This window comes from Ranitomeya imitator, chromosome 5, assembly GCF_032444005.1.
Source record: "Ranitomeya imitator isolate aRanImi1 chromosome 5, aRanImi1.pri, whole genome shotgun sequence".
NCBI classification, from domain to species: domain Eukaryota; kingdom Metazoa; phylum Chordata; class Amphibia; order Anura; family Dendrobatidae; genus Ranitomeya; species Ranitomeya imitator.
In genome coordinates this window covers 296,291,619-296,318,612 of record NC_091286.1, presented here as the reverse complement: position 1 = coordinate 296,318,612, position 26,994 = coordinate 296,291,619, and the positions used below count along the sequence as shown (strand labels likewise).

The following is a 26,994-nucleotide window of genomic DNA, read 5'->3' as shown; positions in this document are numbered from 1 at the left end:
GGTTTTGACATTAAAATGGGCACTCTAGGTGTTTTCCTGGCCCCCACTCACTGCCGACTATGCTGCCCCATTGACTTGCATTGGGTTTCGTGTTTCGGTCGATCCCGACTTTTCGCCATAATCGGCCGATTTCACTCGACCCGACTTTTGAGATAGTCGGGTTTCGCGAAACCCGGCTCGACTCTAAAAAGGTCAAGGTCGCTCAACTCTATTGAGCAGTAATGTCTTTTATTGTGAGGATTTGAAAACATCTATGTTTTAGTCATCTTTTCTAACCAGACAAATCCATTAGTTATGGCTGCAGAATTTAGAAGACCAAATGGAATGCTGCAGTTTTTTTCCTGATCACGATGGTCCTAAAGTCGCTCTACACTGATCACTTTTTTATTGCCTATCCTTTGCATGTACAATCAATATAAAATCCTGGAAAATCCTCTTTAATAGTGCTATATTCTTTTTATAGAAAATGTAAAGCCCGCTATCAGATGGCTGAAGGCAAAACGATATTTTGGCAGATTGTTCTGCCTACAGCCATGTCTCCCATACACAGGAGCTCTCATTCGGACGAGTGCTGCTATGTTCTCTATAAGAAAGCCGCTGACAGAAATGTCTGGCGGCAGCTTATCTCCAGGATAACAGAGTAAATGAAAGTCTGAAATCAGACAAGACCGATTGATATCTTCCCTGACAATCACTTGGCTGGCACTCTCAGGGTATGTGCACACGTCAGGATTTTTAGCGTTTTTTTTGCGGAATTTCGCTATAAAAACGCTATAATTCCGCATTTAAAACGCTAAAATTATGCATCCTAACATTTAGAATGCATTCCGGATTTATTGTGCAGATGTAAGCGTTTTTTTCCGCAAAAAAAACGCTTACCGCTAAAAATCCGGACATGCTCTATCTTTTTCTGGAATTTTTGCGGATTTCTAAGCCAAAATGACATTCCGGAAAAAAAAAAAATCCGCAAAAAATCCGTGCAAAATCCGTGCAAAAAACGTGCAATTTCTGCGAGAAATCCGCGCAAAAAAACCCGCGGATTTCTGGCAGAAATCTCAGGATTTTGTCAGGAAAAAATCCTGATGTGTGCACATACCCTCATGCACATTGAGTGTAATATTAGTCTAATGGATATGATGCCAAAGTTTGAAGTTTAATAAAGATTATTGGGGGTCTCTTTCCAAAGATTTCCCAAGAATGTCAGGATTTCTTGCTACTGCTTGCATATTTTTGTGTGTTTGTGAGGGCACTAAATTTATTGAGCATGTAGTTAATCAGTATCGTTATTATACTAGTTTTCTGGAGATGAGTTACTGATCCAGGGATGTTTTATTATTGCTATATTTGAAGTTGGGGGGTCTTCTGGATTAACACTGCAGAATAATATACTGAGCTAGATGTTTTTATATAATTTTCCAACTTTGTGATCTGTTACTATTGCACTAAGGCCCCTTTCACACATCAGTTTTTTGCCATCAGTCACAATCCTTCGAATTTTGAAAACGGATCCGTCACAGATTGTGAAAAACTGATGCAAAGGATCTGTTTTTTCGCCGGATCCGACTAGCTGATCCGGCTAATTGGATCCTAAAAAATCAGAGCATGCGCAGATAAAAAACAGAATCCGTCACCGGATTCCGTCATTTGACGGATTCGGCGCTCATAGGCTTCCATTTTAGCAAACGACAGACGGCAACGGATCCATCGCTGTCCGTTTTTTTGACGAACACAAAAAAGTTACTATGTCCGTTGTTTCCGGCCACCGGACAAACAATTTTCGACAGATCCGGCAAACAACGGATGAAACATGAGGCCATCTGTCGCAATCCGTCGCTAATACAAGTCTATGAGAAAAAACGGACCCGGCAGCATCAATCGCCGGATCCATTTTTTTCAAAATTTGACGGATTACGACTGATGGCAAAAAACTGATGTGTGAAAGGGGCCTAATTTAGGGCCTAATTAATCAAGACCGGTATTTTTCATACCAGTCTTGATGAGGAGGCGTGCTTGAATGTGACGCTTCTGATTCATGAAGGGGTGCACGCCTCTTCATGAATCTGGAGCGTTTGATGAGTGGCATGCTCCTCCGTGCACTATACCAGTTAGTGACTGGAGTGAGATTTCAGGCATACTGAACGCTATAGCACATCATGAAGTAGCACCCTAATTTTGCGACTTTTCAAAGCTCTTAAGCCAGAATTCTGCCATGAAAGCTTTGATGATTAGCCCCTTAGAGAATATTAACACAGAGGGGCTTTTTTACATAGATTTTGAAACACCACATGAAAAAGTATACAAAGAGTATTGGAAGGTTTGCTAATGTGGATTTTGAAGCAGATTCAATACAAAATCCCCATAAACCAGATTTGAACATATAATTAAAGTTCTGTGCAGATCTGTGCAAATGCATACACCACACAGTATATACTATCATGCAAGATCCCCTGTTTATTAAAAGTGATGAAGGCTACGGACATTTTTGCCATATATGTTAGGAGCAATTGCCATTGGGGTATATGTACTTTATCTGTAACAGGAAATTTTAGTCTTCTACTAGTCTCTTTCTCTTTTTTATTTTAATTAACTTATCTTTTATTATATGTTTTTATTGTCCTTAGCATTATACATTTTATGTTTTTATGTTATCATAACTCCACTCGCTTTCTTCGTTTTTATTGTCTTTCCATATAGAAACAGTAAAAAACATTTAAATATGTGTTTACATTGCACTATAAAACATTTATTGCTTTACACTCATTTATGCAGCTGGGAAAATAAGACGGCTATAACTATATGTGTACTAAAAGCTCATTTTAAGCACAATATGTCTTTTAATCACCATATTGCAGAAAATCTCAGCTGCAATAATGTGAAAATTGCTCTGTAAGCTACAATATGTTTCATTGTGTATGAATGCAGAGCGCTTCTTCCGTCATCAATCATTTTAAGAGTAAACCAGCAGTAAATGATTTGCGCTGTTTCTATATTGTAACTACTCCGGGTTTTATAGCAAAACTGCATCTATTGTTTAACCGATAAATGCAGCAATTCTTAATGCGTTATCTTGAAAGACACAGTGAAGATCAGATCTATTCTCAAGCATTATTCAGAAAATGAAGAATTCTTCGTGAGTAAAACAGACCAGGAATTGGGAATACAAAGCCCTTAGGTTATTTTTTCCCATGCCTTCATATTACCTTGGCAAGCCCTTATAGGTGGTTAAAATATTTCCTAAACAGCTTTAGATAAAATTACAATTTAATATATTTAATAAATGAATGCATAATTTATTGTGTGTGCAAGAAATAAATTATACAGATATACAACTAAGTAGATAATACTTGTATCATATTAATTTTTCACATCTATACTTCATGACACATCTTAAAATATATACAAAATTCGTTATTAAAACATTAAAATGTAGAGTTTAAAGATGATCTGTCACCAATTTTTGCTCTTATTTTATTCTTGTTTCTGCCTTAAATATTCCCACTTTAATTTTTTTTTTTAAATACACCTTACATTTCCAGAGATGTAGGCATTTTTACATAGTACTGATTGTTATGGTCTTTACCAAGTTGTTTACAGCGTTCTTTGGGGGGGTGTCTTTAAGCTGCTATGAATACCGCTCCCTTAGACCATAATACCATAATAACTAACAATAAAAAGGCCTTTTTAACTGACATATATAGCTCAACTAAAAGATAGTTTTGAAAAATGTTTCTAAAAAAATGGCTAACTTAGATGAACGGAAATAGCGCTAGATCATAAATGCATTAAATAATATGAAGAAAAACATGAACACTAAATAAACTTTACAGATTTGCAGCATGCTGACAATGCATACATTGGGGATGCTCAATTGACCTTAAACCGCAAACATATGCCCCAAAAGTGTTCTTTTGGCATTTGCCTGAAACAGAAGGAATGGTCAGTAGCCCTTTTCAGTACAGTGATATATGAAAAAATACATACTATGCGTTATACAGTGGGTACCGAAAGTATTCAGACCCCTTTAAATTTTTAACTCTTTGTTTCATTGCAGCCATTTAGTAAATTCAAAAAAGTTCATTTTTTTCTCATTAATGTACACTAGTACATTGACTTGCATTGGTCCTTGTGCTATCCATATGCTACCTCTTTTGCATACAGACTGCACACAGATGTTTAATACGCTTGTTTGAACTAACCCTGATACTTATGTGTAGTCTGTAAGCACAAAATGAGACCAAGCAGTGTGCCCTTGGTGTGAGCAAACAGTTCAGTGTCTCTTCCCACCTAATTGCTTCCCATCAACCTCCGCCCATCTCTGCCTTATTTAAATTCAGAGCTGTCAATCAAGAAACAAGAGGGCGGAGATAGTTGGAAAGCAATTAGCTGGGAAGGAGCTATCAATATCTGAGCTATGCCAAGAGTACACCGAGCACCTGTGTTTGGTTTGAACAGTCATTTTGTGCTGACAGACTCCCTTACACTCAGGAATGAGCTATTAAGGAGGATTTATATTGGAGGGTCCTTCGGTCATCATATCGGTGGAGGTTCAAGAGCAGGTGTCCAATGTGACTTCCCTATAATCCAGACTTGCGAGCTTTTATTCGCTGTGATTGACACCCGTGAGACATATTCTTTGTAACTAAACACAGGCCCCAACATATTTTATATTTAGAGAAAATAATGTCTTAAAACGTTTTATTAGAGAAGCCGTCAGACTCCAACATAAGTAAGTGCAGTGCCAGGCTTATTAGCACCCTTACCACATCTCTTTCTGTACAACTGTTGCGGATGACAGACATTTACATTTGATACTTTGAACCCCGTGCCCAGATACCATTGATGATGTTCCTTATAATGACTTCCAGCCGATGCTATATACAATTCTTCATTATAGCGCAGGGGTCTTCGTGTTCTCAAGGAAATGAGCACCCTATTTCATTACAATGGATTATTACCGCAAAGACGGACACACTGCATATTTTACCTCAGAACATGGCACATAACTACCTGCTGCTTTTTCAATGGCTCACTCACCTCCTCCCATTTACGCTTCGTACTTTCAATTCATCTTTCCTTTTGGTTCACGGGTGTTTTTCTTAAACGAGTTGGCGACGTGCCAGAAAGTCAGAATTTAATGCAGAGCAAAATGGAATATACATAATTATATGCAAGCCATATGGGCTCTAGACAGCTCAGCTGTGAGTTTCAGGAGACAGGGAAAAATGAAAAGGAGACAGGGGCAGAACCCTGCTATCAGATGAGAGCGCAGCAGAGTGCAAATGTCACAGAAATGAACATTTTAATGAGCATGTTCCTGGCACTCCTCTCACCTTATTCTTCTCGTACGTTCTGCAGAGAGAAAGCAAAGCAGTGGCAAAAATCACAAATCCCATCAGCTATCATTAGTGGTTCTACTTAATGCTACTATTTAAATTGCAGCTTTCCTAATTAACAATTTACATCAATGCCGCTTCCTTTGTGTCATATGTAATTCTCAAGACATACTTTATCTCTGCATTTTTAATGAAGCTCTATTATTCTTGACAGTTCCATAATCTAAGAATTTAGGAGCATTATAGAAAAGTGGCATTCAATGTTACATTCATTAATGCTGTCTGAAAACTGAAGAGCGTCTCTCTGACAGTTTGTACAATTATCTCACGACTTATCACCTGGTATAGAAAACACATAAGCCAGTTTCACATGTGCAACATAGTTTGAGTATGGACTTCAATGTCAGGAGCAGCCGGGGGTCTCCAAATCCAATTCAACAGGGGCTGTTAAGTTCGGGCCTGGAGGCCTGTGTCAAATTGCAGTACATACCCTGACAATGAAAGTCAGACTTCTGAAACCGGCCTTAGGGTAAGAGCACATGACGTCTTTTTTAGGTGGACTCTGCCTGGAAACCTCCTGAACAAGCGTCGCGAAACTGCTGCAAAAAGTTGACATTGGTCATAATTCACAGCAGGGTTCCAGATATTGTTAAGCTAAAGGGTTCAGGATTCCAGTACTGTAAAATGGCTAAAATACATGTTCAATCTTCAAGCAGCTTTCGCTAGGTAGCCACTCGCCATTATAATAGTGGACAGCACAGAGGAAAGAGATGGTGATACAATGCAAAGCTGCTTCAGGAAAAAGTCTCCAACATCTGAAGCGGATTTACCTTGAAAAACTTGACAGCTCTGCTAGCAGAACACCGGCATTATATGCATATTCTTAGGCTACGTTCACATGAACATAGAAAAAAATCGTTCTAATTTCATCCAGAAAAAAATGGCTGATTTTTATCTCAATTGTTATCTGTTTGCAAACCATAAGGCATCTGTTTTTATACATTATAAAAATTTACCAAATACAGTTTTCTATGTGAAATACTGTAGTTCCAAAGTATCCGTAACATTTCGATGTTATGCAGTTTATCAAATGGGATCTGATTTTTTTTGTGCGAGCATAGACTTGAATAGGCGAGTCTCATCCAAGATACGGAAGCAATCTGTGCATGCTGCGATGTTTTTCATGCACAGATTCGGTCTGTGAAAAAAAACACATCTGAATAGCCTAATTTACTAACGGTTGTGTGAATTTGGCCTTATGAGTAGACGAATATGTTTTTTAGGAGAGAAATTAAAATATTTCTTCTAAATACAATACCCTGCAGTTCAAATAGGGTGAGGAAACATGAGATGTTCACAAGTGCGAGATTCAGAAGTGGTTGATTCTATAGCATGCGCATGGATTTCTGCAAACCTCAAGGTAAATATAGTAAATACTCATAAAATACATGACAAATGATAATCTGGGACACCAGGCGCATACAAAATTATGGGCCATGCAACTCAGAGCTAATGGAAAAATCTTCAGTCGTCATCTACAATGGTGAGAGCTATTGCTTTATCCTGCCTTATTAAGAAAACTGCTCATTTTATCATGCAGTGCAAAATCTTTCCTGGGGTGCTCTCTCTATATACCTCTATTAAAAAAGATGTAAAATGTAAAATTGGCCGTGTAGTGAACCAAATGATAGAGCAGCAGACATCATTTTGGAATGATCTCACAGACATTTTTATTTTCACATTCTATTCAAATTATTCCAATGTGACCTATTGCTGCACTTTTGTGCAAAACTGATTAGTACAGCTAAATGGAAATATGGCAATATCTCTATATGGTACAGATCTGATTTTAGATTTTGGCTACTGGTCTTTTTACATTATTGAAGGAAATCCTCTTTTAGGCATACTTCACACACCAGTGTCTTGGTCAGTTTTTGGTTAGTATTTTGCATCAATATTTGCAACTAGATTTGAAATCTACACCGAAAAATAATATAATATATATACCGTATTTTTCGCTTTGTAAGAGACACTTTTTTACTCAAAATTTTGGGGGGAGATAGGGGTGTGTCTTACAATGTGGATATACTGCTTACTGGTACCGTTGCAGGCTGGGATGAGGGGTGTCCGCTGCCGCTTCCCAGGGTGTCTGCCGCTGTGGGAGGGGGCTCTGCCGACATTTTGTGAAAGGCCAGAGCCCCCTGGCAGTTACGTGGTTTCTTCCTGTGTGATCGTTCCAGGAAAATGGCTGCTGGAGGCAGCGCATGCGCAGATGGAGATCTTGGGACGAAGAGCTCGAGAGATGAGACCTCAGTTCTGAAATCTCATCTCCCGAGATCTTGGTGCCGAGATCTCCATCTGCGCATGCGACGCCTCCCGGTGGCCATTTTCCCAAAGTCCACCACACAGGAAAGCATGGACGAACTGCTGGGGACTCTGGCCTTTTACAAAATGTCGGCAGAGCCCCTCGCAGCTCCGGAGATGCCAGCATCACCGAAGACACCCTGCAGCACAGGAGTCCCCCCGCTGCACAGGAGCCCCCCCACAGCAAAGGAGCCCCCCACAGCACAGGACACCTTCACACCCCTTAATCCCAGCCTGCGGCCTGTAGCAACGCTCCACTCCTGCCTCCTCCAGCAGCAACCCTGGGACCCTGATTCACAGCAGCCACCACCCCCGGTAAGCAAGAAGACGCATGGTTTATAAGAAGCACCACCATTTTAATAAAAAAAAGGTTTTTTTACTATTTTTCTCCTCAAAATTTGGGGTGCGTCTTATAATCCGGAGCGTCTTACAAAGCGAAAAATATGGTATATGTGTTTCTCTGTTTTGGACCTACTACCAGTTTTGACTTCCAAAATAATGGATGCTGAAAACCGCCAAAAATAATTCCAGAAGGAAGTGGTTAAGGTTAAGTTAATAGATTTAGTGCAGATTTTCCTGGTAGATTCTGCACTTAAAATTTTCAGCAAACTACTGTGAAGTACAAATAAATAATTTTTTAAAAACACATTGAAGAAAAAATTATGTAAAATCTACAGAATGCTGTGATATCTCAGGTTGAACTCAGGTAGGACTTTAGACTATAGCTGTTCTCAGGATCGGTTAAAGGGACACTGTCACCTGGATTTGGAGGGAATAATCTTCAGCCATGGAGGCGGGGTTTTTGGGTTTTTGATTCACCCTTTCCTTACCCTCTGGCTGCATGCTGGCTGCATTATTGGATTGAAGTTCATTCTCTGTCCTCCGTAGTACACGCCTGCACAAGGTAATCTTGCCTTGCACAGGCGTGTACTATGGAGGACAGAGAATGAACTTCAATCCACCTTGTGCAGGCGTGTACTACGGAGGACAGAGAATGAACTTCAATCCAATATTGCAGCCAGCATGCAGCCAGCGGGTAAGGAAAGGGTGAATCAAAAACCCCAAAACCCCGCCTCCATGGCTGAAGATTGTTCCCTCCAAATTCAGGTGACAGTGTCCCTTTAAGGTCTAAATCGCTGGACCCACAGTGATCATACATTAATAATTTATCCTATGATTTGGTGATAATGTTGTTTTTGGGCCAACTTCTTTAAATCTTTGCTTAAATATACCATATGATGTTGTCCATACTACCATGATTGTTCTTCTTTAATTATTCTAATAGTATGTAAGTACTATCACAACTTTTGCATGATTCATGTGTTTTATATACGATATATTTGTCAATTCAGATTTATTATTTTTCATTGCTTTCTTTTTATTTTTGCCATTTGTTTGTTATGCATGTAGGTATTTTTGTTTCAAGACCCTAAATAGGCCATTATATTTTCCTTCAGGCTAGAGATGAAGATGGACATGGTGAAAATTTTCCCCAGCAACACTATGCTAAGGAAACTCCGAGACTTGCCTTCAAGAATAACTGCGAACTACTTGTAAGAAAAATTTTATAATCATAATAATAATAATAATAATTTTTAAACAAGTCGAGAATGTTACTTTAGCAAAGTGTAAATGCTTCAGTTTTTAGAAGCTAACAGTATGTAAAAGAGCAGGCCGAGCTTGTCATTTAACATTCTGTGATATTATGCATTTTAGAGAAGTTTAGCAGAAATTATATGAAAACGTAGTACATTATCTTGAATCAATAAAGTAAATAGCAAATACATCGGTATATTTAAATAGCAATGAAATACATGGTTATATTTAGGGAAAAAGATATATCCTTACATATCCTCATCATATGTTGCTGAATACACTGTGTGCACAATTATTAGGCAATTTGTAATTCTGATGATTCATTTTTATTATTGAACAACTACAATGCTGACAGTCAATTGAAAGGGTTATTAAATCTGAACATATAAGAAAGTAAAATAAATGTTTTAAGTGTGCTGAATTATTGGGCAACTATTAGTGTTCAGAATTACCATGTAACTAAAAGAAAAAACAATTAGGATGGACAAATTTCCTTTTTTTCATCTGTTGAATTGAGAATAACAATCAAACAACTGAAAATCTGCAAAATACTTTTCGGACATTTAGACAGAAAACTATCAGTGACCAATATAGCCATATTCTTTTTTAACAGTCATAAGCCTTTCATCCACAGTGTCTGCGAGTTTCTTAATCTGTTGTTGAAAACATTTTTGGACGGCACCAACCACAGTTTCCCAGACACTATTCAGAGAGGAATACTGATTTTCGTCACTGTAAGCTCCTGTTTAAGAAGTGCCCACAAGTTCTGAATACGGTTTAGGTCAGGTGAGGATTATTCTTTCATCTTTAAAGGTACCGTTACACTAAACGACTTACCAACGATCACGACCAGCGATACGACCTGGCCGTGATTGTTGGTAAGTCTTTGTGTGGTCGCTGGGGAGCTGTCACACAGACAGCTCTCTCCAGCGACCAACGATCAGGGGAACGACTTCAGCATCGCTGAAACTGTCTTCAACGATGCCGAAGTCCCCGGGTAACCAGGGTAAACATCGGGTTACTAAGTGCAGGGCCGCGCTTAGTAACCCAATATTTACCCTGGTTACCATTGTAAAAGTAAAAAAAAAATAAAACAGTACATACTCACATTCCGATGTCTGTCACGTCCCCCGCCGTCAGCTTCCTGCACTGACTGTGTCAGCGCCGGCCGTAAAGCAGAGCACAGTGCTTAACAAGTTTTTACTTTTCAGAGTGAGGTAAATCTCTTTTTTGGCACATTTTACCTGAGGGGAACAAGCTGCCAAATAAATCTACACACCTTGACAAAGGGTGTTGTATCTCTAGGTCACATCCACTCACATTACACAAATACACATCACCTGATCTACTTCAAGTTTATACAGCTTGGAATTGGAAAATCTGCATAAAAATGATGGTCAAAATGTTCACTTGCCTAATAATTGTGCACATGGTGTAACATTAGTAAATAGTAGTAATAGACTTTTATATGGAATCTGTCATTTTGCATCTGCAGACTGAATCCTAGGATCTGAGCAAATCGATATTGAGGCTCATGGGAAAATATAAGTTTTATTTTGTTTATTGAAATTTCTGCTCATTCTGCACTGAGCAGTCAAGGAAGAGGTATAAATCAGAGATAGATGTCAATCACTGATTATGGCCACCCCCTTGACTGCTAGACCCAGGATAAGCAGATGTGTCATTGAAAAATATACAAGTTATTATTATTATTTATTTATATAGCACCATTAATTCCATGGTGCTGTACATGAGAAGGGGTTACATCAAAATACAAATATCACTTACAGTAAACAAAACTAACAATGACAGACTGATACAGAGGGGAGATGACCCTGCCCTTGCGGGCTTACATTCTACAGGATTGTGGGGAAGGAGACAGTAAGTCAGGGGTTGCAGTAGCTTCAATGATGTTAAGGTGGTAGTGTGGCCATTACACGTTGTAAGCTTCTTTGAAGAAATGAGTGTTCAGGTTCCGTTTGAAGCATCCAAATGTGGTGGATAACCGGACGTGTTGGGGCACAGAATTCCAGATGATGGGGGATATTCGGGAGAAGTCTTGGAGGCGATTGGGTGAGGAGCAAATAAGCGTGGAGGAGAGAAGGAGGCCTTGGGAGAACCGGACATTATGTGAGGGAAGATATTGAGAGATTAATTTGGAAATATATGAAGGAGAAAGGTTATGGATGGCTTTGTAGGTCAATGTTAGTAGTTTAAACTGGATACGCTGGGAAATTGGGAGCCAGTGAAGGGATTTGCAAAGAGTGGAAGCAGGAGTGTAGCGTGGAGAGAGATTAATTAGTCGGGCAGCAGAGTTAAGGACGGACTGGAGGGGTGTGAGAGTGTTAGAAGGTAGGCCACAAAGGAGGATGTTGCAGTAGTCGAGGCGGGAGATGATCAGGGCATGCACAAGCATTTGGTAGAATGAGGGTTGAGGAAAGGACGGATTCTGGAAATATTTTTGAGCTGGAGGCAACAGGAGATGGCGAGAGCTTGGATGTGCGGTTTAAAGAACAGGGCAGAGTCAAGGGTCACTCCGAGGCAGCATATTACTGAGACGGGGGAAAGTGTGAATTCATTTATTGTGAAAGATAGATCAGGTAGGGAAGGTGTGTGAGATGGAGGAAAGATAATTAGTTCGGTTTTGTCCACATTGAGTTTGAGGAAGCGAGAGGAGAAGGAGGATATGACTGATAGACACTCTGGGATTCTGGAGAGCAGAGAGGTGACATCTGGGTCAGAGAGGTAGATCTGAGTGTCATTGGCATATAGTTGGTACTGAAAGCCTTAGGACTTTATGAGTTGTTGCAGGCCAAGGGTAAAGATTGAGAAGAGAAGGGGTCCTAGGACAGAGCCTTGAGGAACACTAACAGAGAGGGGGCAAGATTAAGAGGTAGTATGGGAGTAGGAAACGCTAAATGTGCTGTTGGTGAGAAATTAGAAGATCCAGGATAGGGCGAGGTCTTTGACACCAACAGAAGAGAGGATCTGTAGTAGGAGGCAGTGGTCAACTGTGTCGAAGGCAGAGGACAGGTCTAGAAGGAGGAGTATAGAGAATTGTCTGTTAGCTTTGGCTGTAAGTCGTTTGTAAGTTTAGTCAGGGCAGTCTCAGTGGAATGGTGGGGACAGAAGCCAGATTGTAGGTTGTCAAAGAGAGATAGATGCAAAATGAGAGGAAAGTTCAGCGTGGACGTGCTGCTCAAGTACTTTGGAAGCAAATGAGAGCAAAGATATGGGGCGGTAGCTGGACATAGCGCTCATGTCAAGGGAAGGCTTTTTGAGGATAGGTGTGATTGTGGCATGTTTGAAAGCAGAGGGGAAGGTACCAGAAGTTAGTGATAGATTGAAGAGATGGGTTAGGGATGGGATAAGTGTAGTGGTGAGGCTGGGGAGGAGGTGGGATGGGATGGGGTCAATTCGGGTTATGGTGGTCGGAAAACTTGCCTTGTTTGGTCTATCTTATTTTTGAAGTGCGTGGCAAAGTCCACGGCAGAGATTAAGGAAGTCAGAGAGGGCAGTGGTGGGCGGAGGAGGGAGTTAAAGGTGTTGAACAACTGTTTGGGGTCGTGGGATAAGGAAGATACAAGGAATGTGCGATTCGTCGCACTCTGCTATGCATGACAGGGCGACTGAGTCAATGGCTGATGCCAGAGTGGCATTGTAGAAACTAGCGGCAGTGTCTGTGTCGTGGAGTGAAGCTATGGAGGACAGTGGCTGAATAGAGTCAGAGAGTGTGCGAGGGTCTAGATGTGCGAGGTTTCTGAGGGGGTGCTCATGTTGCTGGACATGGGTGACAGGTGTGGAGGACAATGATGAGAAAGTGAGTAGATGGTGGGTAGATGGTGAGTAGATGGTGGTCAGATAGAGGGACAGGGAAGGTTGTGAAGTTAGATAGAGAGCAGAGACGGGTGAAGACCAAGTCTAATGTGTGTCCGTCTGTGTGGGTGGCTGAGGAGGACCACTGAGTAAGTCCAAAAGATGAAGTAAGGGACAGGAGTTTGTAGGCTGCTGATTGGTGGGTGTCAATGGAGATGTTGAAGTCACCTATGATGATGGCAGGAATGTCAGCAGAGAGAAAGTGAAGAAGCCAGGTTGAGAATTGGTCAATAAAGGCAGTGGTCGGGCCTGGAGGTCGGTATATGACGGCCATTTGGAGTCTGGAGGGAGTAGATGCGGACAGAGAGGACTTCAAAAGAGTAAAGGATAAGGGAGGGCAGAGGTGGAATTGGGTTAAAGGTAAATTTTTGAAAAAGGAGAAGGCACACTCTTCCACCATGTCTGTTGCCAGGACGAGGAGTGTGGGTAAAGTGGAGGCTCCAGTAACATAGCGCAGCAGGGGAGGCTGTGCCAGAGGGTGAGCCATGTTTCGGTGAGGCCCAGGAAGGAAAGATTACGAGAGGTAAAGAGGTCGTGAATCACGTGGAGTTTATTGCAGATGGAGTTGGCATTCCAGAGTGATCCAGAGAGAGGGAGCAGGGTGGTGGGCATCAAGGGCATGGATTTGAGGTGAGCAAGATTTCGGGTGTTTATGTTGGGTTGGGAGCGATAGAAGGGGGCAATAATGGGAGGTATGAGATGTGGGGGTCCATGATTGGGAGATATGTCTCCAGTAGTGAGAAGCAGGGAGAGACAGAGCAGGTGGGAGAAGGAGAGTGGGTGGCTTGTTTTGTGTTTTATTAGGAGAGATCTGAGGTTGAGGAGCAAGTCAGCGGAGGAGGTCAGGTAGGGAAGCAGGAGGGAAGGAGAGATTATTACTTGGTTAGAGGGTGCTGGGGTTTGGGGATAGCAAAGGAGAGTGAGGAGTAATGGAGCCAAAGCTGTTAGAGCATATGTCAGCATGATGAGGAGGCAAAGAAGTTTAGTACATTTAATAACAGTGGTTAGTCGTACCTTCTGTTCACTTCTGTCTCATTTCTGGCATATTTCTACTGTTATCCTTTTAGAGACATCCTTATAGAGACAGACCATGGTCAAGACAAACCTGTAACGCCGCATTTATAGCCAGCTAAGTGCACATGAAATAGGCCAGGTGTGATCAGGAGGGAGGGGCAGCATGGAGACAGGAATAGCAGACGGATACAGGGTGAGAGGGATCAGGAAAGATGGGTGATGGTGACGATATTGCAGCCAGTGGACATACCAGGAAAAACAGATGGATACAGGGTGAGAGGGATCAGGAAAGATGGGTGATGGTGATGATATTACAGCCAGTGGACATCCCAGGAATAGCAGACGGATACAGGGTGAGATGGATCAGGAAAGATGGGTGATGGTGATGATATTGCAGCCAGTGGACATACCAAGAATAGCAGATGGATACAGGGTAGAAGGGATCAGGAAAGATGGGTGATGGTGATGATATTGCAGCCAGTGGACATACCAGGAATAGCACACGGATACAGGGTGAGAGGGATCAGAAAAGATGGGTGATGGTGATGATATTGCAGCCAGTGGACATACCTGAGGATAAAACAGATCGATTGTCAGATTGATAGCAATAATGAAGCATAATAATAATAATAATAAAGCATCTATAGCAGGGGGTTAGTTTTCTGGCATATTTCTGCTGTTATCCTTTTAGAGACATCCTTATAGAGACAAACCACAGTTATACGGAATCCTTTCCCACAAACTTATATATCAGTCTGTTCAGCTCCTCCTCTTCTGTAACATGCCGTCTGTAGATCAGTCTGCATGTTTAGTTTAAAAATTCCCTTTAATGGATATCTCACATTATGTATACTATTTGTAAATGTTTCTGCAGACTGATGAATTGTGTATGTGATCCCAAAAATGTGATCACACTTTTTGAAGCCTGAGTAAAACAAATGGACAGATTTCCTTTTTTCTACCAACAAGTACATGACAAGCTGACAACCTTACACATATGGAGGTAGCAATAGCTTTAGGTGACATCTTCTAGTATCAAATATGACTTTTTAAAGCCTGGCATTTAAAACAGTGATGGCAGTGCAAAGAGCCCTAAATGGACTGCCATAGTTAACATTCCCTACTTTACTACAAATATTTAGTTACCTTGTTCTTTAGTCAGTTCATTCTGACTGGTGACCATCTTCAAACTGTCCGTCTAAAGCTGATCATAGACATCAGATGGCTCTTAGATAAACTCTCTTTTGGCCAATAGCTGTCAGTCTCAATGCTTACATACATATGCAAGATGCTTTTGGCCATGCGCCCATGTGCTCTGTATCTCGAGGGTGGAGATTATCTCCAGACTGGCAGATTATCTCCATTAAGGACAACAGGGATTGAATACTTCCATTTTAAATGCCTAATATGTCTCAGATGATGTTGGGCATGAGTTAGGATGCCCCCATACACACTTGATGGTTAGCCAGACTCCAAAAACACTGGATGGTTCATCTGATTTTACTTTTTTTTATTTTATTCACTTATATAGCACCATTAATTCCACAGCGCTGTACAGACATTATCATCACTGTCCCCACTGGGGCTCACAATCTAGATTCCCTATCAGTATGTCTTTGGAGTGTGGGAGGAAACTGGAAAACACGGAGGAAACCCACACAAACACAGGGAGAACATACAAACTCCTTGCTAATATAAATTATTACGACAACTATCGCATATTCCCTAATTAGCAAATCAATACTCGATGAAAAGTAACTGTCATGTACCTCTGTGCTCCTCGACCAGAAATGGTACTCCAGTCAATCAAGGAACACTGACACTTTTTTGCTGAATTTAACTGGTGGATGTAGCCCTGACGCTCATTTTGGTGGAGCTGCTAGCAACTAGCATAAAAACACCAAAAGTAGAAAGTGGCAACTATGCATTGGTCAAACACTCTGCGACTGTTCGACGTGTTTTATGCCAGTTTCTGTGCAAAAGACTACTTAATGTCATATATAAGCGGTTGTCCGGCCTTAGACTACAAGTCTCTAGTCATTCTTTGTGACTGCAGAATTCTAAATCCTCACATTGCACACACTGCATGCTGTGACTATTCTCATGCATCAGGAGCAGCAGTCACCTGATTGTAATTACCGTATGTGATTTGCATACATGCGGTCATGTGACAACTAGATAGGCACAGCCTCTCAATGCAAGTGTATTGAGTGAGGCCAGATACAGTCTAGTAGGAATGTGGCTGCAAGTATATGAATCGCATACTTACAGTTGCATGACTACATGGTCCTGATACGAAAGAATCCTCACCGTGCGCATTATATGAGGATTGCCAAGTCTGCAGTCACATAGCGTGAGGCCGGACAACTTCTTTAGAGTGACATTTTCACATAGAAAATGTAATTCAGTCTGCAGGCACCATGTTATAGATCAGGAGAAGCTCAGTAGAATAATATACGGTTTTGTGGAAATGTATTCATTCTATTATATCCTGAGTAGTATTTATACGAACAAATTATTTTTCTGGGATTTTCAATCAAGGGGCGGTCCTAATCAATGATTGACAGCTACCTTTGTATGTACACTTATACACGGAAAAGTGTCAATCGTTAAGACTGCCGACTTGATTGAAAATCCCACAATGAGCAGCAGTTTAAAAGAATAAAACTCATATTATAATGAAATATATAATGAAATATATAAACTATATTGAATTTTTTTATCACAGAACTATCAATCAGTTACATCAGTCTGCTCAGCTCCCTCTGCTCTCTATCATGCTGCCCGCAGATTGGACTGCATTATCATGGTGACAGGTTCCCTTTAGAGACACAGGTGGATGGTCTACGCTGCACAGTCGGACTACAGGGCTTCAAACTAGTTTTTATTTTAGTTCTGTCCACTTTAGCATTTTCTTTTTTTGTAGTACATTTTACTTTGAAAGTGATACAAATGGATTAAACAATTGTTGAGAAATCGACAGCAACGATTTACATCTATTTTTCAATTTTTGTTATAATCTAAAGCAAAATATAACATCATTTGGCCTATGAAAAAAACAGAACTGTTATTTGCCTTAAGTCCCATGCACATGGCAATGCACTGACCTTCTGACACATTGAACGTTTATTCAGCTTCCTATGACCTACATGCCCATATAGACGATTTAGGTGACAGATCCCCTTTAAGGAATAATACATTCTGTCACTACTTAATGTCATTTGAGCTTCTGATTCTGTATTTGTCCATTTATTTTCACAATCTCATCTATGTTAAAACCGACACTGCATTAAATAAATACTGGATCAAACCTACCGTATTTATATGGAACTACATGGTGGCCCGATTCTAACGCATCGGGTATTCTAGAATATGTATGTAGTTTATTTATGAAGTTTTCAGAATAATGCAATTTATACACAGGATTCGGCCGGCCGGTCGCGACCAATTAGCGAAACGTGGTTCACATTCCGCACCAATTCGCGGCCGGACTGCACCTGTCGCTGATTGTTTGTGGCCGGCCGGGCGTGACCATTCAGTTAAGCCAGGGCCGGCTCCAGGTTTTTGAGGGCCCCAGGCGAAAGAGTCTCAGTGGGCCCCCCTCTTTAACACATACCACGATTCATGATGCACAGATACAGCAGAGAAATATACCACAGCCAAGTAGCATATAACACAGCCCACGTAGCATATAACAGAGCCCATGTAGCATATAGCACAGCCACTTAGCATATAGCACAGGCCACGTAGTATATAGCACAGGCCATGTAGTATATAACACAGCCCACATGGCATATAGCACAGCCCACGTAGCATATAGCACAGCTACAAGGTATGTAACACAGCCACGTAGCATATAGCACAGCCACGTAGTATATAGCACAGCCACGTAGTATACAGCACAGCCCACTTAGTATATAGCACAGCCCATGTAGTATATAGCACAGCCCACGCAGTATATAGCACAGCCCACGCAGTGTATAACACAGCCCACGTAGTATATAGCACAGCCCACGTAGTATATAACACAGCCCACGCAGTGTATAACAACCCACGCAGTGTATAACACAGCCAACGCAGTATATAGCACAGCCCACGTAGTATTTAACACAGGCCACATAGTATATAACACAGGCCACGTAGTATATAACACAGCCCATGTAATATACAGTATAACACAGCCACGTAGTATATAGCACAGCCACGTAGTATATTGCCCAGCCATCTATATTGCACAGCTACATAGTATATAGCACAGCCCACGTAGTATATAACAGCCACGTAGTATATAGCACAGCTCACGCAGTATATAACACAACCACGTAATATATTGCACAGCTACGTAGTATATAGCACAGTTCAAGTAGTATATAGCACAGCTCACGCAGTATATAACACAGCCACGTAGTATATTGCCCAACCACGTAATATATTGCACAGCCCACATAATATATAGCACAGAGACGCAGTATATAACACAGCTCACGCAGTATATAACACAGCCCACGTAATATATAGCACAGCAATGTAGTATATAGCACAGCCCACATAGTATATAGCACAGAGACATAGTATATAACACAGCCCACGTAGTATATAACACAGCCCACGTAGTATATAACACAGCCCACGCAGTATATAACACAGCCCACATAGTATAGCTCACAGTCCACGTAGTATATAGCAATGTGGGAACCATATCCCTGTTAAAAAAAAAGAATTAAAATAAAAAATAGTTATACACTCACCTTCCGGCGGCCCCCGGATCCAGGTGAGGTGCTTAGCGATGCTCCTCGCGACGCTCAGGTCCCAAAAATGCATTGCGGTCTCACGAGATCATGATGTAGTGGTCTCGCGAGACCGCTGCGTCATCATCTCGTGAGACCGCAATGCATGGCCCAGAGTGTCGCGAGGAGCGGGAAAGGCGCCAGAATGTGAGTATATAATGATTTTTTTTTTAAATTATTTTTAACATTAGATCTTTTTACTATTGATGTTGCATAGGCAGCATCAATAGTAAAAAGTTGTCACACAGGGTTAATAGCAGCGTTAACGGACTGCGTTACACCGCAGCATAACGCGGTGTAATGCAGCCATTAACCCTGTGTGTGCGCTGACTGGAGGGGAGTATGGAGGGGGCACTGACAGAGAGTATGAAAGGGCGAATTCGCGGCTGGACTGTGCCCGTCGCTGATCAGCGACGTGGGATTTCGGTAACAGCAAACAGACAGACAGACAAACAGACGGAAGTGCCCCTTAGACGATTATATATACAGTATAGATAACAAGATAACAATTTTAACTGAAAAATGTAAGAAAAATATATTTGTAAGGATAATATCTCATGGCTTTGTGTATTGGCCCGGGGCCAATCTATAGTAGTATCTATCTGGCACACGGTTAGTGATTGCAAGGACTTCTCTGAATGGATTGTCTAATTGGCTGTTTATCTGCAATATTTTCAAGCCGTTTGCCAAGACATGATTTACAGCACGCCTGAACAGCTAATGTATTCACATTCGATTATTTTGCACTGGTCAGAGATGCTCCGCCAGTTTCAGGCTATTATGTTCTTTTTTTTTTTAGGAGTAAATGGATATTTACTTTCATATGGCAGATACTAAGTTCGAGATGTTGATTTATGTTTTCCAGTATATTAGACAATCTATTTCACAGAATAAACTGAAATTGCCTATTAGCTGTTAGCAAATGTTTCTTTTTCATGGTGTTTGATAAAGATGTTGTTTTTTATCTGTATGGATGTCATACTGTGTAAAGTGGGAACATTGAATATCTGCCAAGACTCATAGTGATAACTGAAATGATTGTATTATTGATGAGATTTCTCGGTGTGAATTAGTACATCTCATCTTTAGGATTACCCTTGAGGGCTTTTTAATTAAAACAAGGGATTTGCTATGAAGATTTTTTTTTCAGCTTGTGGAAAAAGCAATCTTAAAAAATAAGATATCTTAGATCTAACTGTTAATAATTCCGTCTGATTGCGTTTCAGGTATGATATTGACCAATTGCCCAACTGGAGGGATCGTGCTGTTAATAGTTGTTTTATTTAGTGGTCTGCCAGTAAAGCCCCCCATGTAGTTTAGATAATTCGGCTGGCAGCTATCTCACCTGACATACACTGGGGCACTCCCTCTGCCAACACTCCTGAGAGCTGCTGCCCGACATCTCTGATGGCAGCTTACCTCTTAGAGAACAAAAGGATTGGCAGTCCGAAATCAGACATGCCGGATCTTTATCTCCCCTGGACTTACCTGTTGGGAGAAAGTCAGGGACCGCTGTGAACATTAGGCTGCCGACAAAATCTATCAATATTGGCAACTTTGGCCAACACTAGTTTAATGTTTATGAGGACCTTAAATCTTCATGTTAATGCTGACTAGCACAATCAGGCCAGTTAAAAAAGTAGTCCAATCAAAATTTATATTGTGTTCATCATCTAATAAAGCACTGTGTACTTAAAGTTGCTCATATTGCCTTTCTACCCAGCTAATTCCTCTCTTTTCCATTAGGCCTATGACATCATGTGATTAACCCCTTCATGACCCAGCCTATTTTGACCTCAATGACCTGGCCATTTTTTGCAATTCTGACCAGTGTCCATTTATGAGGTTATAATTCAGGAACGCTGCAACGGATCCTAGCGATTCTGAGAATGTTTTTTCGTTACATATTGGGCTTCATGTTAGTGGTAAATTTAGGTCGATAATTTTTTGCTTTTTTTTGTGAAAAAATTGGAAATTTGGCAAAAAAATTTAATATTTCGCAATTTTTAAATTTTGAATTTTTATTGTGTTAAGCCAGCGAGTTATGTGACACAAAATAGTTAATAAATAACATTTCCCATATGGCTACTTTACATCAGCACAATTTTGGAAACAATTTTTTTTTGTTAGGAAGTTATAAGGGTTAAAAGTTGACCAGAGATTTCTTATTTTTACAACAAAATTTACAAAACCATTCTTTTTATGGACCACATCACAATTGAAGTCAGTTTGAGAGGACTATATAGCTGAATATACCCAAAAGTAACACCATTCTAAAAACTGCACCCCTTAAGGTGTTCAAAACCACATTTAAGAAGTTTATTAACCCTTCAGGTGCTTCACGAAAACTAAAGCAATGTGGAAGGAGAAAATTAACATTTAACTTTTTGGTCACAAAAATTATTTTTAGCAACAATTTTGTTATTTTCCCAAGGGTAAAAGGAGAAAGCGGATCCCAACAGTTGTCCAATTTTTTCTGAGCACGCTGAAACCTTTTATATGGGGGTAAACCACTGTTTGGGCGCATGGCAGGGTTCAGAAGAGAAGGAGCCCCAATTGACTTTTTGAATTGGAAAATTAGCTCCAATCGTTAGCAGACACCATGTCACGTTTGGAGAGCCCCTGTGTGCCTAAATATTGGAGTTCCCCCACAAATGACCCCATTTGGGAAACTAAACCCCCCAAGGAACTTATCTAGATGCATAGTGAGTACTTTGAACCCCCAGGTGCTTCATAAATTGATATGTAAAAATTAAAAAGTACTTTTAAAAAAAAAAAAAAATTCTTTTAGCCTCAATTATTTCATTTTCACATGGGCAACAGGATTAAATGGATCCTAAAATTTGTTGGCCAATTTCTTCTGAGTACACCGATATCTCATATGTGAGGGTAAACCACTGTTTGTGCACACGGCAAGGCTCAGAAGGGAAGGAGCACCATTTGACTTTTTGAATGGAAAATTAGCTCCAATCTTTAGCGGACACCATGTCACGTTTGGAGAGCCCCCGTGTGCCCAAACATTGGAACTCCAGCACAAGTTACCCCATTTTGGAAACTAGACCCCCCAAGGAACTTATCTAGATGCATAGTGAGCACTTTGCACCCCCAGGTGCTTCACAAATTGATCCATAAATATGAAAAAGTACTTTTTTTCAGAAAAATTTTCTTTTAGCCTCAATTTTTTCATTTTTACATGGGCAACAGGATAAAATGGATCCTAAAATTTGTTGGCCAATTTCTTTTGAGTACACCAATACCTCATATGTGGGGGTAAACCACTGTTTGGGCGCATGGCAAGGCTCAGAAGGGAAGGAGCGCCATTTGACTTTTTGAATGGAAAAGTAGCTCCAATCGTTAGCAGACACCATGTCGTGTCTGGAAACCCTGTATGCCCAAACATTGGAGCTCCCCCACAAGTGTCCCCATTTTGGAAACTAGACTCCCCAATGAACTTATCTAGATGCATAGTGAGCACTTTGAACCCCCAAGTGCTTCACAGAAGTTTATAACGCAGAGCCATGAAAATAAAAAATATTTTTTTTTCCTCAAAAATTATTTTTAGCCCGCAATTTTTTATTTTTACAAGGGTAACAGGAGAAATTGGACCCCACAAATTGTCCAGTTTGTCCTGAGTACGCTGGTACCCCATATGCGGGGTGGGGGGCACACGTCGAGGCTCGGAAGGGAAGTAGTGACGTTTTGAAATGCAGACTTTGATGGAATGGTCTGCAGGCGTCATGTTTCATTTGGAGAGCCCCTGATGTGCCTAAACAGTAGAAACCCCACACAAGTGACCCCATTTTGGAAACTAGACCCCCCAACGAACTTATTTAGATGTGTGGTGAGCACTTTTTACCCCCAAGTGCTTCACAGAAGTTTATAAAGCCGAGCCGTGAAAATAAAAAAATTTTTTTCTTTAAAAATGATTTTTAGCACGCAATTTTTTATTTTCACAAGGGTAACGGAGAAATTGGACCCCAAAAGTTGTTGCCCAGTTTGTCCTGAGTACGCTGATACCCCATATATGGGGGTAAATCATTGTTTGGGCACACATCAGGGCTCGGAAGGGAAGTAGCAAGGGCAACACGGTGGCGCAGTGGTTAGCACTGCAGCCTTGCAGCGCTGGAGTCCTGGGTTCAAACCCCACCAAGGACAACATCTGCAAAGAGTTTGTATGTTCTCTCTGTGTTTGCTTGGGTTTCCTCCGGGCACTCTAGTTTCCTCCCACATTCCAAAGACATACTGATAGGGAATTTAGAATGTGAGCCCCAACGGGGACAGCGATGATAATGTGTGCAAACTGTAAAGCGCTGCGGAATATGTTAGTGCTATATAAAAATAAAGATTATTATTAAGTAGTGATGTTTTGAAATGCAGACTTTGACGGAATAGTCTGCGGGCGTCATGTCGCGTTTGGAGAGCCCCTGATGTGCAGAAACCCCCCACAAGTGACCCCATTTTGAAAACTATACCCCCCAGGGAACTTATCTAGATGTGTGGTGAGCACTTTGAACCCCCAAGTGCTTCACAGAAGTTTATAACGCAGAGCCATGAAAAATGTTTTTTTTCCTCAAAAATGATTTTTAGCCTGCAATTTTTTATTTTCACAAGGGTAACAGGAGAAATTGGTCCTCAAAAGTTGTTGTCCAGTTTGTCCTGAGTATGCTGATACCCCATATGTGGGGGTAAACCACTGTTTGGGCACACGTCGGGGCTCGGAAAGAAAGTAGTGACGTTTTGAAATGCAGACTTTGGAGGAATAGTCTGCGGTCGTCATGTCGCGTTTGGAGAGCCCCTGGTGTGCCTAAACAGTGGAAACCTCCCAATTCTAACTCCAACCCTAACCCCAACACACCCTTAACCCTAATCCTACCCCTAATCCTTACCCTACCCCTAATCCTAACCCTACCCCTAATCCCAACCCTAATCCTAACCCTACCCCTAATCCCAACCCTAACTTTAGCACCAACCCTAACCCTAATTTTAGTCCCAACCCTAATGGGAAAACTGGGGCTGGGGGTGATCAGCAGGGCAGGGGGGTGATCAGCAGGGCAGAGGGGAGATCAGCGGGGTAGGGGGGACATCAGCGGAGCAGGGGTGATCCACAGGGCAGGGGGAGATCAGTGGGGGAAGGGGGGAGATCAGTGGGGGAAGGGGGGAGATCAGCGGGGCAGGGGGAGATCTGCGGGGCAGGGGGGAGATCTGCAGGGCAGGGGGGAGATCAGCGGGGCAGGGAGGAGATCTGCAGGGCAGGGAGGAGATCAGCGGGGCAGAGGGGACATCAGCAGGGAAGAGGGGCATCAGCGGGGCAGGGAAGGACATCAGCGGGGCAGGGGGGACATCAGCGGAGCAGGGGGCGATCCACAGGGCAAGGGGGACATCAGCGGGGCAGGGGAGGACATCAGTGGGGCGGGGAGGACAGCAGCGGGGCAGGGGGGACATCAGCGGGGACATCAGCAGGGCAGGGGGCGATCCACAGGGCAGGGGGAGATCAGGGGACAGTGGGGAAGATCAGGGGGGCAATCAGTGGGGAAGATCAGGGGGGCAATCAGGGGGGAGATCAGGGGGGCGATCAGTGGGGAAGATCAGTGGGGAAGATCAGGGGGGCGATCAGTGGGGGAGATCAGGGGGGAGATCAGGGGGATCACTGGGGCGGGGGCTGTCAGGTGCGATGCAGCACAATGAGGAAATGGAGCCGGCAGCAGCAGGGGGGTAATCTCCAGGGCAGGGGGTGATCACCGGGGGGTAGGGTGCGAAGGTCAGGGGCATAGAATCGCAAGGCAAGGGGGGAAGAGAAGCAGAGGGGAGTACCTGGTGGCGGTGATTGCAGCGGCGGAGATTGCAGTGGCGTCGGTGACTGCAGCGGCGGCGGTGATCGCAGTATGTGGCAGGGCAGTATGCAGGCACCTCGCTGTTCAGCTTCCACGGAAGGCATGAAGCTGGACAGCGAGGCAGCCATGGTTTTCTCCACCCCTCCACATCTGAATGGAGAGATAGTGTCACATGGACGCTAGCTCCAATCAGATCTGGGGGGTGGTGACAAAGTGGTCACCAGGGCGATCGTAGCCAAGTGGGGGCTAAGCCACCCCCCCCGGGCTAAAGTACAAGTCCTAAACCAAACAAAAGAAGTGGGCCTTAGAGCATTTCTTAAAAATATATAGAATTTTTATTGAGAAAATTCAAATAACACAGTAATATTACTGTACCATAAAAACAACTATATGCAGAAAAAATCAGGGTGCAAATGACATCAAAGTGCCACGTACGCAAAACAGTTGGTCAGGTTGTATGGCAAAAAGAAGAAAATAATACAAATATGCACGTGCACTCCCAAAACAGATAGCCACGTACAGTATATCATACATAGACCCAAGGTATAAGATAACTGTATAATCCAGATAAACATACGGGTCAGAGTAATGCAGAAAGAATTATAACAAAAGCCAAAGATCACATATTATAAAATTAGGCCAATACTGAGGAGATTGTACCAAAACATCAATCCATAGATGACACACAGCTTATTATATCATACATAATAAAGGGAAGAGGATGCCCATAGTGCACCAACCTGAATGCATAGCGTGGAAAAGCGGACCCCAACGCGCATTTCACAATGTTGCTTCCTCGGGGAAAGCAACCCCTATGTTTATCTAGATTATACAGTTATCTTATACCTTGGGTCTATGTATGATATACGTGGCTATCTGTTTTGGGAGTGCACGTGCATATTTGTATTATTTCCTCCTTTTTGCCATGCAACCTGACCAACTGTTTTGCGTACGTGGCATTTTGATGTCATTTGCACCTTGATTTTTTCTGCATATAGTTGTTTTTATGGTAATATTACTGTGTTATTTGAATTTTCTCAATAAAATTTCTATATATTTTTAAGAAATGGTCTAAGGCCGACTTCTTTTGTTTGGTTTAATGCTTATTTTTCTATGGATGAGCTTATGATTTATGGCCCGTATTTTGGAAATAAAGTACAAGTCCCCCTGTACCTGCAGGTTGGGTGAAATTTCAGTGAACCCTTTCACTCGACCTGCAGGAACGCAATCTCGCCATGACGCATACGCTGTGTCACAGGTCGGACTGGCACCGACTTTCATGACGCAGCGCATGCATCATAGGTCGGGAACCTCTTCACCCTCGGACCATTTTCTGATTTTTTTTTGTTTTAATTTTTTTCCTCCCCTTTTTCAAAAGAGCCATAACTTTTATATTTTTCCATCAATATGGCTGTATGAGGGCTTGTTTGTTGCGGGATGAGTTGTACTTTTGAATGACACCATTAATTTTATCATCTGATGCACTAGAAAATTGGAAAACAATTCCAAGTGCAGTGAAATTGCAATAAAAGTGCAATTCCACAATTTTTATTTTATTTACCATGTTCACTACATGGTGAAACTGACCTGGTAATATGATTCTCCAGGTCAGTACAAGTGCCAAATTGATACCAGATACGAAACTTGTATAGCTATTTTTTATTCAAGTGGTAAAAATTTTTATTTTAACTTTTCTTTTTTTCTTTTTTTCAGATTTTTAAGCTTTTTTTTAATTGCTTACTTTATTTACTAGTCACTTTAGGAGACTTGAAGCTGCAATCATATGATCACTTGTGCTACACATAGCAGTGCTGAAATTTTGCTTAAAGGGAACCTGTCACCCCCCTCAGGCGTTTGTAACTAAAAGAGCCACCTTGTGCAGCACAAATGCTGCATTCTGACAAGGTGGCTCTTTTAGCTATGAAGCCTGCACACGCTGAAATAAACGTTTATAAAATGTGCCCCCTCATACCTTGAAATCACCAGGGAGGCGGGACTTTCCTTCCTAATCAGACGCAGCACAGCCGTCACTCCGGGCCTGTGCGTGCTGGGCGCCGCCTCCTCTTGCAGCATTATTGTCCCCGGCGCCTGCGCATTAAGTTTTTTCGGGCGTGTGTAGTTGCGCTGCCCTTTGTACTTATAGCGCAGGCGCCGGGGACGGTAACGCAGCAAGAGGAGGCGGCACGCACAGGC

General features: G+C 41.9%; 1 protein-coding gene across 4 annotated transcripts in view; it reads left to right on the top strand.

Annotated features, from left to right (window-relative positions):
- Positions 1-26,994, top strand: part of SOBP (sine oculis binding protein homolog) — a 323,668-nt gene that overhangs the window by 222,144 nt on the left and 74,530 nt on the right. For all 4 annotated transcript variants that reach the window (XM_069726271.1, XM_069726273.1, XM_069726274.1 and 1 more), the window contains one exon: positions 9,155-9,250. In XM_069726271.1, coding sequence (XP_069582372.1) covers positions 9,155-9,250 — 96 coding nt within the window. The remainder of the gene's footprint in view (positions 1-9,154; positions 9,251-26,994) is intronic.